We start from the raw sequence: 13,889 nt of genomic DNA, 5'->3' as shown, positions 1-13,889 counted from the left end.
CCCTATTTGACTTTTTTTTTCTGCCAATTATTATTCCTAGTCATTTTTCCCCACAGACAACTAAATAGGAAGTTTGCGCACTTACAAACGAGCGCACTTCTGCATTGAAGAATAAGATGAATATATATCATGAGCTACAGCTGTGAGAAAAATCAAACATGACCAATTATTTACAGCTTTAAAATAAAAGATTCAGCTCATTAATGAACAAGACAACACAATCATGTCTCTGAGTGAGCAATGATTTATTTAACGATATATTGTTCTCTTTATATCTACTTCCACTCTGATCAATTCTCAGGAGACATGGCATCTCCTTTCACAGTTATGCTGATGACTGTCAAATTCCTGTATAAATGACATTAAAGGAATTTTGGATGACACTGAATTTTCTCCATTTTAATGATTCTAGGATTGAAGTGATAGTGTTTGGACCCAGCTCCAACGTAGCTCATTCTGTAAGCCTGAATAATCTTGAAACTTTCTGTGAGCCAGAGATTGTGAACCGGGTTTTAAAATGGATCCTGAACTAAAGCTTGAAAGCCAGATTCGGTCTGTTGTTCACTCTAGCTTCTTTCACTAAATGCAACAGGCCAAAATTAAGCACGTTTTATCACACATGCACTTTGAAACCATAATCCATGCCTTTATAACCTCCCGCTTGAACTAAAGCAATGCCCTTTATTTTGGGGTGAGTCAGTCTTTTATTTCTCGACTGAAAATACGAGCACATCACCACAGTTTTTTCTTCTCTTCACTGGCTGCCGGTGCATTTTGGGATCCATTTTAAATTCCTTTTATTTGTTTTTAAGTGTCTGAATAGTGCTGCACCCCTTTACCTCTCTGAGCTTCTCTGTCCTCACACCTTCTCGTTCGCTTAGGTCAGCCGACCAGCTCCTCCTAAGTGCGCCAAGGACAAGTCGAAAGCTCAGAGGGGATCAGGCTTTTGCTGTGGCTGCACTAAAACCATGGAATGAGTTGCCGTTGTATATTAGACAAGCCTCTTCCATTACTGTTTTAATATCTCTTCATTAAATCCACTTGTTTGATTTGGCTTTTAGCACAGCGTGAGATGTTGACATTTTTATGTTTGTTTATTTGTATTTTAAAGTATGTGCTACGCTTTGTTTTACTCTTATTGTCAGCACTTTGGTCAACTGTGTTGTTTTAAACTGCTTTATAAATAAAACTGAATTGAATTATCCAGTTCATTCATTCATTTTTTTTCGGCTTAGTGCCTTTATTAATCTGGGCTCACCAATTCAATTCACCTGTACCGCATGTCTTTGGACTGTGGGTGAAACTGGAGCACCGGGAGGAAATACACGCGAACACGGGGAGATGCAAACTCTACACAAAAATGCCAACAAACCCAGCCGTGGCTCAAACCAAGACCTTCTTACAGAGGAGATCATGCTACCTACTGCACCACCGTGAAGCCTTTCTCCAGTTCAAAATAACTTAAAAAAAATTAAAAATGTAAAAATGTTTATTGTGGAATGTGGTGAGGACAAGGTTTTATACTCAAAAAGTAGATATATTCAAGTACAGTTACTTTAGTTACTAGTTTTCACCACTGCTAACCAGCAGTAAACATTACTGCTTTGGTAATTTATAAGATCTAAGGATGCATGTACTGATGAAACGTGCTACTGCAGAGGTGTTCTACAAATTTATCTATTTGAAATAAATTTGAAGTGCTAAAACTACAGTGAATCATAGCATACATCAGAATGTCATATATTATGCAGTTTTAATGCAAGCCAGCAGAGGCAGACTACATAATTTAATATGAGCCGATGGGGATGTGTGCTAAAAGTTTAGAGGGGTGGTAGAGAGATTTGGCCTCCTGGTTCAGACGCCCCTGGATGTATTAATTGCCATTTCCATTCTGTTATTTATATCTGCTGCTGTAATGCTCCTATTTTACCCAGCAGATGAAAGAGGTATCATGCCCTATGCTATTTCTTTTGGCAAAACGTGTAACTCATGTCTGTCCAAAGCATTATTTCAAATTAATTTCTTTTCCTGTAATGCATTAGCAAATATGCTTTGAGCTTTTAAACTCCTTTAACCTCTAAAGAATCTCTAATTTGGAAGTGATTTGATCAGAAATAAAACGATTTGATATTTTTGTGGAAACGGGGCGACACAGTGGCTCAGTGGTTAGCACTGTTGCCTCGTAGCAAGAAGGTAGATGGTTTGAGTCTCGGCTGGTCCAGTTCAATTTCCGTGTGTAGTATGCATGTTCTCCCCGTATTCGCAAGGGTTTCCTACGGGTGCTCTAGTTTCCCCCAAAATCCAAAGACATGCGCTACAGGTGAATTGAATAAACTAAATTGGCCATAATGTATGAGTGTATGTGTGTGAATGGATGTTTTCCACTACTGGGTTGCTACTAAAAGGGCATTCACTGAGCAAAAACCATATGCTGAATAAGTCAGTGGTTCATTCCACTGTGGCAAACCCTCATAAATAAAGGGACTAAGCCGAAGAAAAATGAATGAATTAATTTTTTTTGCTAACACTGAATCTAAAAAACATTAGTTTAAAATGGAAGATTCATTGAATATAAAAAACAATGTTGTGCTCATAAATCCAAACAAATTTTCTATGAATATCTTTAGAAATATTTTAGTTGTTGAAACTAATATTAAACAATAATAAAAATACAAGAATAAAAATTCCTGTCATTTTGCAATCATGCTTAATTAGCTTAATTATAACAGATAGAGAAATAGATTGAAGGATATAATGAAAGAAAGAACAAAAGAAAGACAAAACAAAAGAGAATGAAAGATAGATAAAACAAAAGATAAAATAATGGAAACAAAACGAAAGAAAGATAAAAATGAAAAAGTAATTGATAAAGAGATAAAACAAAATATTAACCAAAGAAAGATAAAAATAAAAAAAGATAGAATGATAGAAAGACAACGAAAAAAGACAGAACGATAGAAAGACACAATAAAAAAGATAGAATGATAGAAAGACAAAATGAAATAAAGATAGTGATAAAAAAGACAATGAAAGAAAGATAGAATGATAGAAAGACAACAAAAAGATAGAACTATAGAAAGACACAACGAAAGAAAGATAGAACAATAAAAAAAGACCACGAAAGATAGAACAATAAAAAACACTATGAAAGAAAGATAGAACGATAGAAAGACATAACAAAAAAGATAGAATGATAGAAAGACACAACAAAAGATAGAAAAATAGAAAGACAATGAAAGATTAAAAGAACGATAGAATGAAAAAAAGATCAAACGAAAGATCAAACAAAATGTCGAACAAAAAACAGATCAAACCAAAGGTAAAACAAAAGAAAGATCAAATGAAAGGTAAACGAAAGACAGATCAAATGAAAGAATAAAAGAAAGGTAAAATGTAAGACAGATCAAACGAAAGAAAGATCAAATGAAAGATACACAAACGAAAAGTAAAACAATAGAAAAATAAAAAGATAGAAAAATCAAACAAAATATGAAACGATAGACCGATAAAACGAAAGATAAAATTTAGGAAAATGAAAGAAAGATAAAACGATAGAAAGACAGAACGAAGGAAACTTGGAAAGAAGGAAAGATAGAACGATAAAAAGACACAATGAAAGAAAGATGGAATGATAGATAGAATGGTAGACAGTAAGATAGAATGATAGATAGAACGATAGATAAATAAAACAACAGACAGACACACAAACATATAGATGTACATATAAAATCTCATAACTCTGGAAATGCAAATGATTTCTTCAGGTATTCTAGACCACCTTGTTTGATACTCCTCACTCACTAACACATTTACAATGAAAGCCTTACAGGCAAAAAAAGCATGCCATCACTCAGTGAAATGGGTTTTAAATCTCCTCTATAGTTTTAATCAGGGCGAAAGAGTTACACACACACACAAACACACGCACACACACACGCACACACACACACAAAAGCCAGCCTTCGCTCTGAGCAGTCTGTGGCAGCTCTGATAAAACAGTCATTCTTAATGTTTCTCAAACCTGGCTAAGCACCTTCCCATTGATGATGACTTTCCAAGGGCAAGAGGTGTCTGCCTAATCAGTGCACAGTCATTGTGCGCAGGCTTAATGGCCATTCACCATTAATGAAGCAATTAGACAAGACTGATTAATGCAGCGGAGGACCATACACTTAAACGATGCTAATTATTGTTGTACAGCTCTACATGCTTACTGCCTCAGGGCTCCCCTCACAAATTACTGAGTGCAAACGTGGAAACGTATTTGTTGTGAATGACTTCTGACACCGATTAAAATAGAAAACTTCAAAACTTAAACTTTCTCATTTGCAAATTAAGTTTTCACACCCCGACCAGATGCTTTCCATTGAATGATTTCTCTTTTGACTTGGATGGATAGCAAGGTATATGTCTAGAAGTTTACAAAAATGTCACACAGTCGAACACAGTCTGTTGCATAATGCTGCACAATAGTGTTGGATAGTGACTTTTATTTTGAAGCCTAAACGCACATAAATTATTATAAAGTTATAAATCCATACTTCCTTAAAATGTGGATCAATGTGATTTTATAGGATAGATAGACAGACAGACAGACAGACAGTCGATGGATGGATAAAACAGTAGATAGGATAGATAGAAGGGTAGATGGATGGATGTAAGGGTAGATGGATAGATAGAAAGGTAGATAGGATGGATAGAAGGGTAGATAGAATGAATGGATGGATGGATATTTTCAATGTAATTGTTTATCAATGTAATGAAGCGTCAAGCGCAAGTGATTTACAGTGTAATTGTCAATGCAAAGATGTGAATAGAAACACTGTGGTGCGTTTCTAGTGAATAAGGTGGAGCAAATGATGCATTTTTGCGAGTTGATCGTTTTACGAGTTGAGCGTTTTACGAGTTGAGCTTGAGTTGAAACATCTGGGGCCTCATGTATCAATGCTGCGTACGCACAAAAACTTTGCGTACGCCAGGTTTCACGCTCAGAATCGCTCACGTTTGGATTTACTAACAATGAACTGAACGTGGGAATGTGCGCAGCTCTACGCCAGCTTTATGGCTGGCGTACGCACACTTTTTGTGCTTGTCTGTTTTATTTCCATTGGCGACTCCTAGAGGCAGTTGTGTTAAATTGCTCTCTACAAAGTGTCTGAGCCTTGCAATGGCAGCTGTATGAGACGGGTTCATCTAGCAGGTATATAAGGTTTCCATACCATACAGTTGACCAGCTAAACATTAAAGCGCAATTTGCAGCGGTCGCCTGTTTTTCCAATGTAATCTGAGCTATCTACTGCACGCACATTGCTATAAAGACACTATCTGAAGATGAATTTGCATGCGTGAATCGGAAACATTTCCATTCAATAAATGTGCAAATAAAATATGCACAAACTTATTAATGACTCCTACTTGTTTTTCTCGTGATACATAGTTGGCAAAATCTGATATGTAGTGGGGGAAAAAAGAAGAAAGAGTTCACCAGACGCTGGATTCGAACCGGGTTCATGCTCGAACGTGTCAAAACATGTTGTCATGCGTCTTACGAGCTGCGCCACTGAGACTGTTAACATTTTACACCTATAAATCACACTATTTCTTTTTTAATTCACTCAGTGCGATGTCCAGACCCAACTGTGTTAACCGCATCAGCTAAACTCTAACCACTCAATTTTTTTCTTTTGTTGTTAATTCCGGAGAACAAACTTGCAAATAACACCCCTTTTCTCCGGTCTACCTCCGAAAGGAGCACCTTCAATTCACATTCTGTTCAAAGTTTCTCTTCTTGCTTGCTTTTGCCATTTCTTTTTCGTTGGGTTTTGCCAAAGTAGAGTCATTTGCATATTCATATGGGGGAGGAGGCAGGGAGGGGTTTTGTGCTCGTGTATGTTGCGCTCAGTTTCACGTTCATTCAGATGTACAAAAGAATATGCGTGAGATTCGGCGTACGCAGTGTTTCATACATCTGAATCTTTTTCTGCGTACGCACATTTACAGCTTTGTGCGTACGCAATGTTTTAGTATGATTTCCACGCAAGTCTTCATACATGAGACCCCTGAACTTCAGCACACATTTGCACCTTGTTAACCAATCATAGGTTGGTTCTTGTTGTAGAGCGTTTATGACATAGTGCCTGTTGTTGGTGTCTGGGTGCACCTCTGAAAGTATCTTGAGCAGGGGTGTTTAAACTCAGTCCTAGAGGGCCGGTGTCCAGCAAAGTTTAGTTCCAACCCCAATCAGACACACCTATGCCAGCTAATCAAGCTCTTACTAGGCTTTCTAGAAACAACGTTCCTCAACATAGCTGCAAGGATGGAGCTAAAACCTCCAGAACACCGGCCCTCCAAGATCGAGTTTGGGCACCCCTGATCTAGAACACTCAGATATGGCCCCAAATAATTCTACGCTGTTTTTCAGCATTCCCAAATCACATAACCACAGCTTTTCTCTCAATTAAATCTATGTTAGCCATTTAGCAATGAAGCTAGTCACCGGGTAGACAGAAGCCCCTGCCCATGATGAAAATCTGCATCTGTTGTGAAGCGAATTTGACTTGTGAATAAAGCAAGTAAATTCAAAAAGTTCACACGTCTATTTATGCACAACTAGAGTGATTTATTTGCACATTCACATTTGGTGTGAACACAGCAAAAGCTTCAAAATAAAAGCCACTATCCAAAACCATTATACAGCATGAAACTCTGACTGTGTTTGACAAAACAAAACTAATATACAAAGAGTGAGTAAATTAATTGTCATTTTAGGTGAACTATTCCTTTAGCTTCTGCCTAAGAATATATGCAAACTTACTGTAAAGCTTTGCCAGTGAAGTGACTGAATGCAACAGTAATTCTTAATTTAGTTTTTAATGCCAGGTTTTCAAAGCGGTCAGGTTTGAATTAAAAGTTTTATGCTTGGAACTAGGAACAAATCCTAACCTGAACGTTTGAGGAATATCAATACACACAGTACTGCAGCATTGTGAGCAAGTCAGGTTTTCTTAACAATGTCACTTCTGAAAATCTATATATAATTTCAGTCTGATAACACTTATTTCCCCTCAACCAAATTTAAATGACTAGGGAAAAAAAATCTTCTCAACAATAGTGAAAAAATAAATTGGGAGAAGGAAATGCTTCCAGCGTATACTTTCAATTGATAAACCGGGACTTGAATGAGAAGCCGGAAATTTCAAATTAGTTTTACAATGGCTTTGGCAGCAGATACATATTGTTGAAAAAGAAAAACCTCTATCTTCGGCTTGCATGGGTTTCTTTCAGATACTAGTTCAGAGATCACTGAGTTTATCTGGAAGAGAAACTACAAGACCTGAAAACATCATCTTTGTCTCCGCAAGCCCATCATTCAGATGGGCCTAGAATGTTAGTGATTGCTTTGGCCCGTAAATCTCACATTTCAAATGCAAATATGAGGAGGCAGGGGAGAATCAGAAACTCTGAGGTGGAGAGCTCATCTCATTAAGCTGTGGTTGGCCCATCAAAGATGAAGTACTTTTGTGAGTATGCAAATAAAAGCGTCTTGAGCATGTATGTTTGATTAGATTCTGATGAGCTCTGTTTGGAGAGCGGACGGATGGAGAGGGCCATCTTCGCCTGGATAGCTCTGGATTTTCAAAACTATAATTAGATGTTTTTAACAGCTTGTTTTGAAGTTCAAAGTCCATCCATTCAGGCCTGCCAATTTTTTAATGAGATGCTATAGAAAGGCAAACAGCTTTTTTGATCAGAGTTTTCAGTCAATAGTCTGTGTGAGTGTGTTTGTACTCCCGGGGTTAATTATGAGTCAATAACCATTTAATCCAGTGAAATTACTTTTCATTTTGATCATAATTAAACTCACAAAAGGTGCAAATGATTTGCAGATATGATAAATGCAACTCTTCAGACACAACATATAAAAAAAAACAGAGTACAACATTTGCAGGTATGTCTGCATTTGGATTAACAGACAGACAGACAGACAGACAGACAGATAGATAGATAGATAGATAGAACGCCAGACAGACAGACAGACAGACAGATAGATAGATAGATAGATAGATAGAACGCCAGACAGACAGACAGACAGACAGACAGACAGACAGACAGACAGACAGACAGACAGACAGACAGATAGATAGATAGATAGATAGATAGATAGATAGATAGATAGATAGATAGATAGATAGAACGACAGACAGACAGACAGACAGACAGACAGACAGACAGACAGACAGACAGACAGACAGACAGACAGATAGATAGATAGATAGATAGATAGATAGATAGATAGATAGATAGATAGATAGATAGATAGATAGATAGATAGATAGATAGATGGATAGATAGATAGAACGACAGACAGACAGACAGACAGACAGATAGATAGAACGACAGACAGACAGACAGACAGACAGACAGACAGACAGACAGATAGATAGATAGATAGATAGATAGATAGATAGATAGATAGATAGACAGATATAGATAGATAGATGACAGACAGACAGACAGACAGACAGACAGACAGACAGACAGACAGATAGACAGATAGACAGATAGATAGATAGATAGATAGATAGATAGATAGATAGATAGATAGATAGATAGAACGACAGACAGACAGACAGACAGACAGATAGATAGATAGATAGATAGATAGATAGATAGATAGATAGATAGATAGATAGATAGATAGATAGATAGATAGATAGATAGATAGATAGATAGATAGATAGATAGATAGATAGATAGATAGATAGATAGATAGATAGATAGATGGATAGATGGATAGAACAACAGACAGACAGACAGACAGACAGACAGACAGAACGACAGACAGACAGACAGAACGACAGACAGAACGACAGACAGAACGACAGACAGACAGACAGACAGACAGACAGACAGACAGACAGACAGACAGACAGACAGACAGATAGACAGATAGACAGATAGACAGATAGATAGATAGATAGATAGATAGATAGATAGATAGATAGATAGATAGATAGATAGATAGATAGATAGATAGATAGATGACAGACAGACAGACAGACAGACAGAATTTGCAGCTATGTCTATATTTGGATTACTAGTTTTTTAGCTACTTATAATGTTTCCTCCAAATGGGCACAGCATGGAGAATGTCTTACCTGGCTGACTTTAGCAGGTGTTAAAATCATGTCCAACACACCGGCCCAGCCGGCAGCAACCCCTGTGGGCACGGAGTAGGCGAGTGCTATCATCAGGAAACGCATGTTGCTGAAAAAGCAAAAGCAAAGATGAAAACTGATGAGACATTTTAGCACCAGAACACTATCAAAGCACTTTAAGGTGCTAGGCTGCACTTTGACTGCACACGACAGCCATTTTTGAAAGAGCAACAGATCTTTCAAGGTGTCATGAAGCTGAACATCAAAGCTCGCACATCTCACACGGAGTCAAAGATTGTAAACTTTCCTCCTAGTACCTTCCAGCCTGTCACCAAACATTTATCCTAGCTTGCAGCCCAGTGACAGAGAGATAAAAGTCTACTGAATACAGAAAAAACATAGAACTGATAGCAGAAGCAGATATCAGGCACGTATAATGTTAGGATAAAGACATGCCCTGAAGCAGTGCTTTGTGTTACATGGATTTTGATTCCACATCCAAAATCTGATTGCACATCATCAAATAAACAAGGGCTCAAAAGCAGTGTTGCACTAACATTTTTCTACTTTAAATTAAAAAACTACATGCTTGCATTAGTTCATTACTTTTTACTGAAAGCAATGAGTGTTCATTACTTTTTACTGAAAGCAATGAGTTATGTTACTTTTGTGGGCGTTCATCTAAAATCATATTTGCTTAATAGTATATGGTTTGCTCAAAACACTGGTGATTAAAATGGGATTCAATAGTTCAATTAAAGTTGCGTTATTTAACATTGAGTTAGCGTTTTACAGTTTTTATCTATTTTAAGCGATAGTGAATCCCTCACATACAGTAAACAACACGTTTAAACATCCTAAACAGCACTGAAACATACAATTTTTCATAACACTCGGACAAAAGAACTACAGATCTGGAAGTAACTGGTGTTACCTACTTGAAAAAGTAACTCAATATGCAGTATTTTCATGTAAACAGTAATGTGCTATTAAGGCTGCACAGTATATCGTTTCAGCACTGATATTGCAATGTGTGTAACCACAATAGTCACATCATAAATTATACAATGTTGAGTCTGGATTATAGTTGACCAAGAGCTACAGATTTATATTTAATTACATCATTTATACAGAATTGCATAAATGTCTCGTTTCTAATCCAAATATCTACATTTCAAGGGCTGCACAATATATGGCTACCGCATTGATATCGCAATGTGATCATTCACAATAGTCACAGCACAAGTATATGGAATGTTTAGTTTGCATTACAATTTATCATTTGCATGCGTTTTTAATGCCGGTGCTTGTATAATGGTTTTAAAAGCATTCAGGTATAAGGAATTGTACCATTTTTGACCTTAACTTTGATTAATTTTAGTAAATTATTTTCAGCATTCAGTTTCTGTACTTGAACACTGTTAGACTCAGGATAGATACTCAAAACACAATGCACTGCAAATAGCATATACCACATCAAAAATGTGTCAGGGGGACACCAAAAAGTTTATAGATTGTTGATTAGATTTCATGAAGATGCAAATAGTAAACATTAGTTGATCAATCTCCGATTAAACATATGCATGAAAATACTCACGACACATGCAAATATAGAAATGCACAGCAAATAGCACAGACAACAATGAAAATGTGGACCCCAAAATTTTAAAGATTGTTTCTAACATTTAAAGATCTAACATTATAAACTATTTCTAAATAGAGATATTAAGTCATCTGGTGAAATTGTGAAATAAAAAAATATTGCAATGTTACATTTTTTCAATATCGTGCAGCCCTATTTCAAAGTAAAAACAAGAATATTTTACTTACCCCACTGGCAGAATATTTAGCTTGTTTTATTAAAAATTGTGCCTTATTTGCTCTGAAGTTGAAAACCAAACAATATTTTTCTACATGCTCTTAGATTTTTTTTTTAATTTTTAGATTAGAAAAGAGACAAAAGAAAGTAGAAAAAGTTTTTTTGGCACAGTGATTATTAATAAAAATAAAATAATCGCAATATCTGTTTTTTCCAATATCATACAGCCCTATTGTGTTACCTTATCATTTATTTTACAAAAAGTGATCTGATTATGTAACTCATTTTACTTGCAATCCATTACCCCTAAACATTGGTCACAACAATACAACTTTCCTTTGCACAAAAATGACAGAAATATACTGGTGAAGTTGAAAATTAAATGCTAATCCAAATGCCATGTTATTATGGGTAACAATGAGTGAATTAATGAATAAGGCATGACAATGTTTTGACTAAAAACTAGAAGTTAGGGGTCATTTTTATTTATTCAGCTCCTGTAGCAACTGGAAAAATGTGTCACTGAGAATGCTGACAGAAAATACAGACCTTGAGATGAAGAGTTTAGCCAAGAAGCAATTGTTTTAAACATCTAATTAAATCTAACTGACCCACCGGACAAAGCTATGCATAACAACAACACTGAGGTGTTTTTAATAAATCAAATTTCTTTAGGGCACAGCTGAAATACTTTTCCCCTGTAATCACATTATCTATGAGATTCACTAACAGGTATTATTTGTTAACAAATCCTTCTTCAAGCCAAGCAACAACTGTGGATACAAGCATTAATGCCAGCATTAATACAAGCACAGTGCATGGTTTAGTCTACTGTCAATTTTGTGGTAATCCTGCCCTGATACAAAAATCCCTTGCAATGAGGGATGCTTTCTCTTCATGCATTAGCATTTTTATGAGCATCCATCCAGTCGCAGGATTGCTGTAGTCAAGACTGAAGCAGGTCGAAAATCCCTTTGTGGAATCAGCCTTTATGCGCGCCTTCTGGCAGACCTCCAATCACTCCCAACCCAATTACAATCACCCGCCCTGCTCACTCGCTCCTCTACCTATTTTCCCTCAAGTGTCCCAAACAGCGTCTCCCAGACTTACCCGAGAGGAAACGTTTCCTCAATAAAAAGGAGAGCATCTGAAACCAATCACGAGGGCCCTCCAAAGACGCTTTGTTTATCTTTCGAAGCGGTGCGCTGTGTGGAATTTACTGCAGTTTAATTCTTAGTATTTGGCTGGTTAAGGCTGTTTTCGCACTTGGTTTGATTGAAGAAAAGAAAGTTTGATTGCACTGCCCTTGTCTTGTCCTAAATTTGGGGGAGCCATCAAGTTGGAAGGATCATTAGCCGAGTGTCATTTGTCCTTTGCTGACTCTGTAGGGATGCAAAATGAAGATTTTGCAAAATGTGGCCATTTTTAACACCAGGGCATTCATTAACATTGTTTTTTTTTTTATTATTCAACAAGGTATATTAGCATGTTTTATTCCACAAGGCAATCTTGGTATTAGGAATTTAAGATTTTGAAGGGAAGAAATTGCTGACCAAAACTGTTTTTTTATTAGCATTTCTCAAATGACATTTCTATATCGATTCCATTTAAAGATTCTTAAATCTACATTAATAATAATTCATTAATATAGGGACGCATTATATATCAACAGCCATATCGTTATAGCCAATGAATGCTATTTTAAATGTTATCATTATCGATCCAATATCAAAATTAGGCCGATATCTTTAAGCAGATAGATTACATAATAGTAGAGAACTGCCTGCCTCGTGCATGCGTTGGTCAAACTTGTCCAGTGCACTATAACGGAGCTTTCCTCACATTTACTCCTTCAAAGTCTTTTTTTGTGTGGTGTTGCTGTGCGTTAATAACAAAGTAATAACCATGTTCCTTATTGTAGATATTTTTGATAGAGTGTCACTAGCTATGTTTCCATCCACCTTGTTTAAAAAACCAGTTGATGGAAACGCCATGATGCGCATAAATTTAGAAAATGCGCATAAAAAACGTTTGCGCCTAACTGGATAGGATAAACTTTTTATTCGATGCGCATAAACTGCGATGGAAACACTTTTACCGCACAAACTCCAGCATACGCATTAAAAAAGGTCATGTGATTTTGTTAAAAGAGATCATGTGATGCTTAAAATGTGTGTGAATGGACAAAACGTCAGGCTGAGCACATTATAAAACATCTGAAATGTTGTTTTGGTCATTATAAAATGCCTTACCATTTCAGTATTAATGTTATTATATTATTAATGCCCTCCAGAATCAAGAGCCCCTGTGCTCCGCATCTGACACCTTCAAACGCCACTGCGCGCGTTTTCTGAGGCACATTCATTTAGAAAAGATTGATGCAGCTTCTCCTACTGCAGCAAATGCAGTTTTTACTGTTGGGGACAGTTAATCAGGAAGTGACGATTTTGTTCGCTTTGACTCGTTGGATGGAAACGCTGCTTCATTCGCACAACTTTTATGCGATAATCCAGTTTTGCGCATAAAGTTTATTCGCATTTTTGGATGGAAACATAGCTATTGTGTATTTTGGTTTAAATCACCTCAGGCAAAATATTACATGTGTAAACATAATAGCAGCAATGCACACATGCTCATTGGGTTGTTTGTAATCTAACATGATTATTTGTTCCTAACACGTTGCCTACCATTTGTTGTTGGTGTAAGATTGTACTCAGTTTGATTGGCATATTTATAATGATTATAACGAGTGCAAGTGATTGCTATTACTACGCACATACAATGACTAGTGAGTCGTCAGAGCCATCACATCAGTAGGGGAGAGGTGAACCAGTTACTGAATCCAGCATAGGGGTTCTCAACCCCCTGCCACATTCTGTCCACATGCACTGTGTTTGTCATAAAGTCATCTG

At 36.7% G+C, this 13,889-nt stretch overlaps 1 protein-coding gene across 1 annotated transcript in view; it reads right to left on the bottom strand.

Annotated features, from left to right (window-relative positions):
* The window catches only part of slc49a4 (solute carrier family 49 member 4), an 86,783-nt gene that overhangs the window by 42,036 nt on the left and 30,858 nt on the right, over nt 1–13,889 (bottom strand). Inside the window, 1 exon segment of the mRNA NM_001004597.1 lies at nt 9,159–9,267. Within this exon segment, the coding sequence (NP_001004597.1) occupies nt 9,159–9,267 (109 nt within the window).

The sequence above is a fragment of the Danio rerio genome, chromosome 9 (genome assembly GCF_049306965.1).
Source record: "Danio rerio strain Tuebingen ecotype United States chromosome 9, GRCz12tu, whole genome shotgun sequence".
Lineage (NCBI taxonomy): Eukaryota > Metazoa > Chordata > Actinopteri > Cypriniformes > Danionidae > Danio > Danio rerio.
Note: the sequence above shows the minus strand (reverse complement) of the source record. Positions and strands in the feature narration are given on the sequence as shown.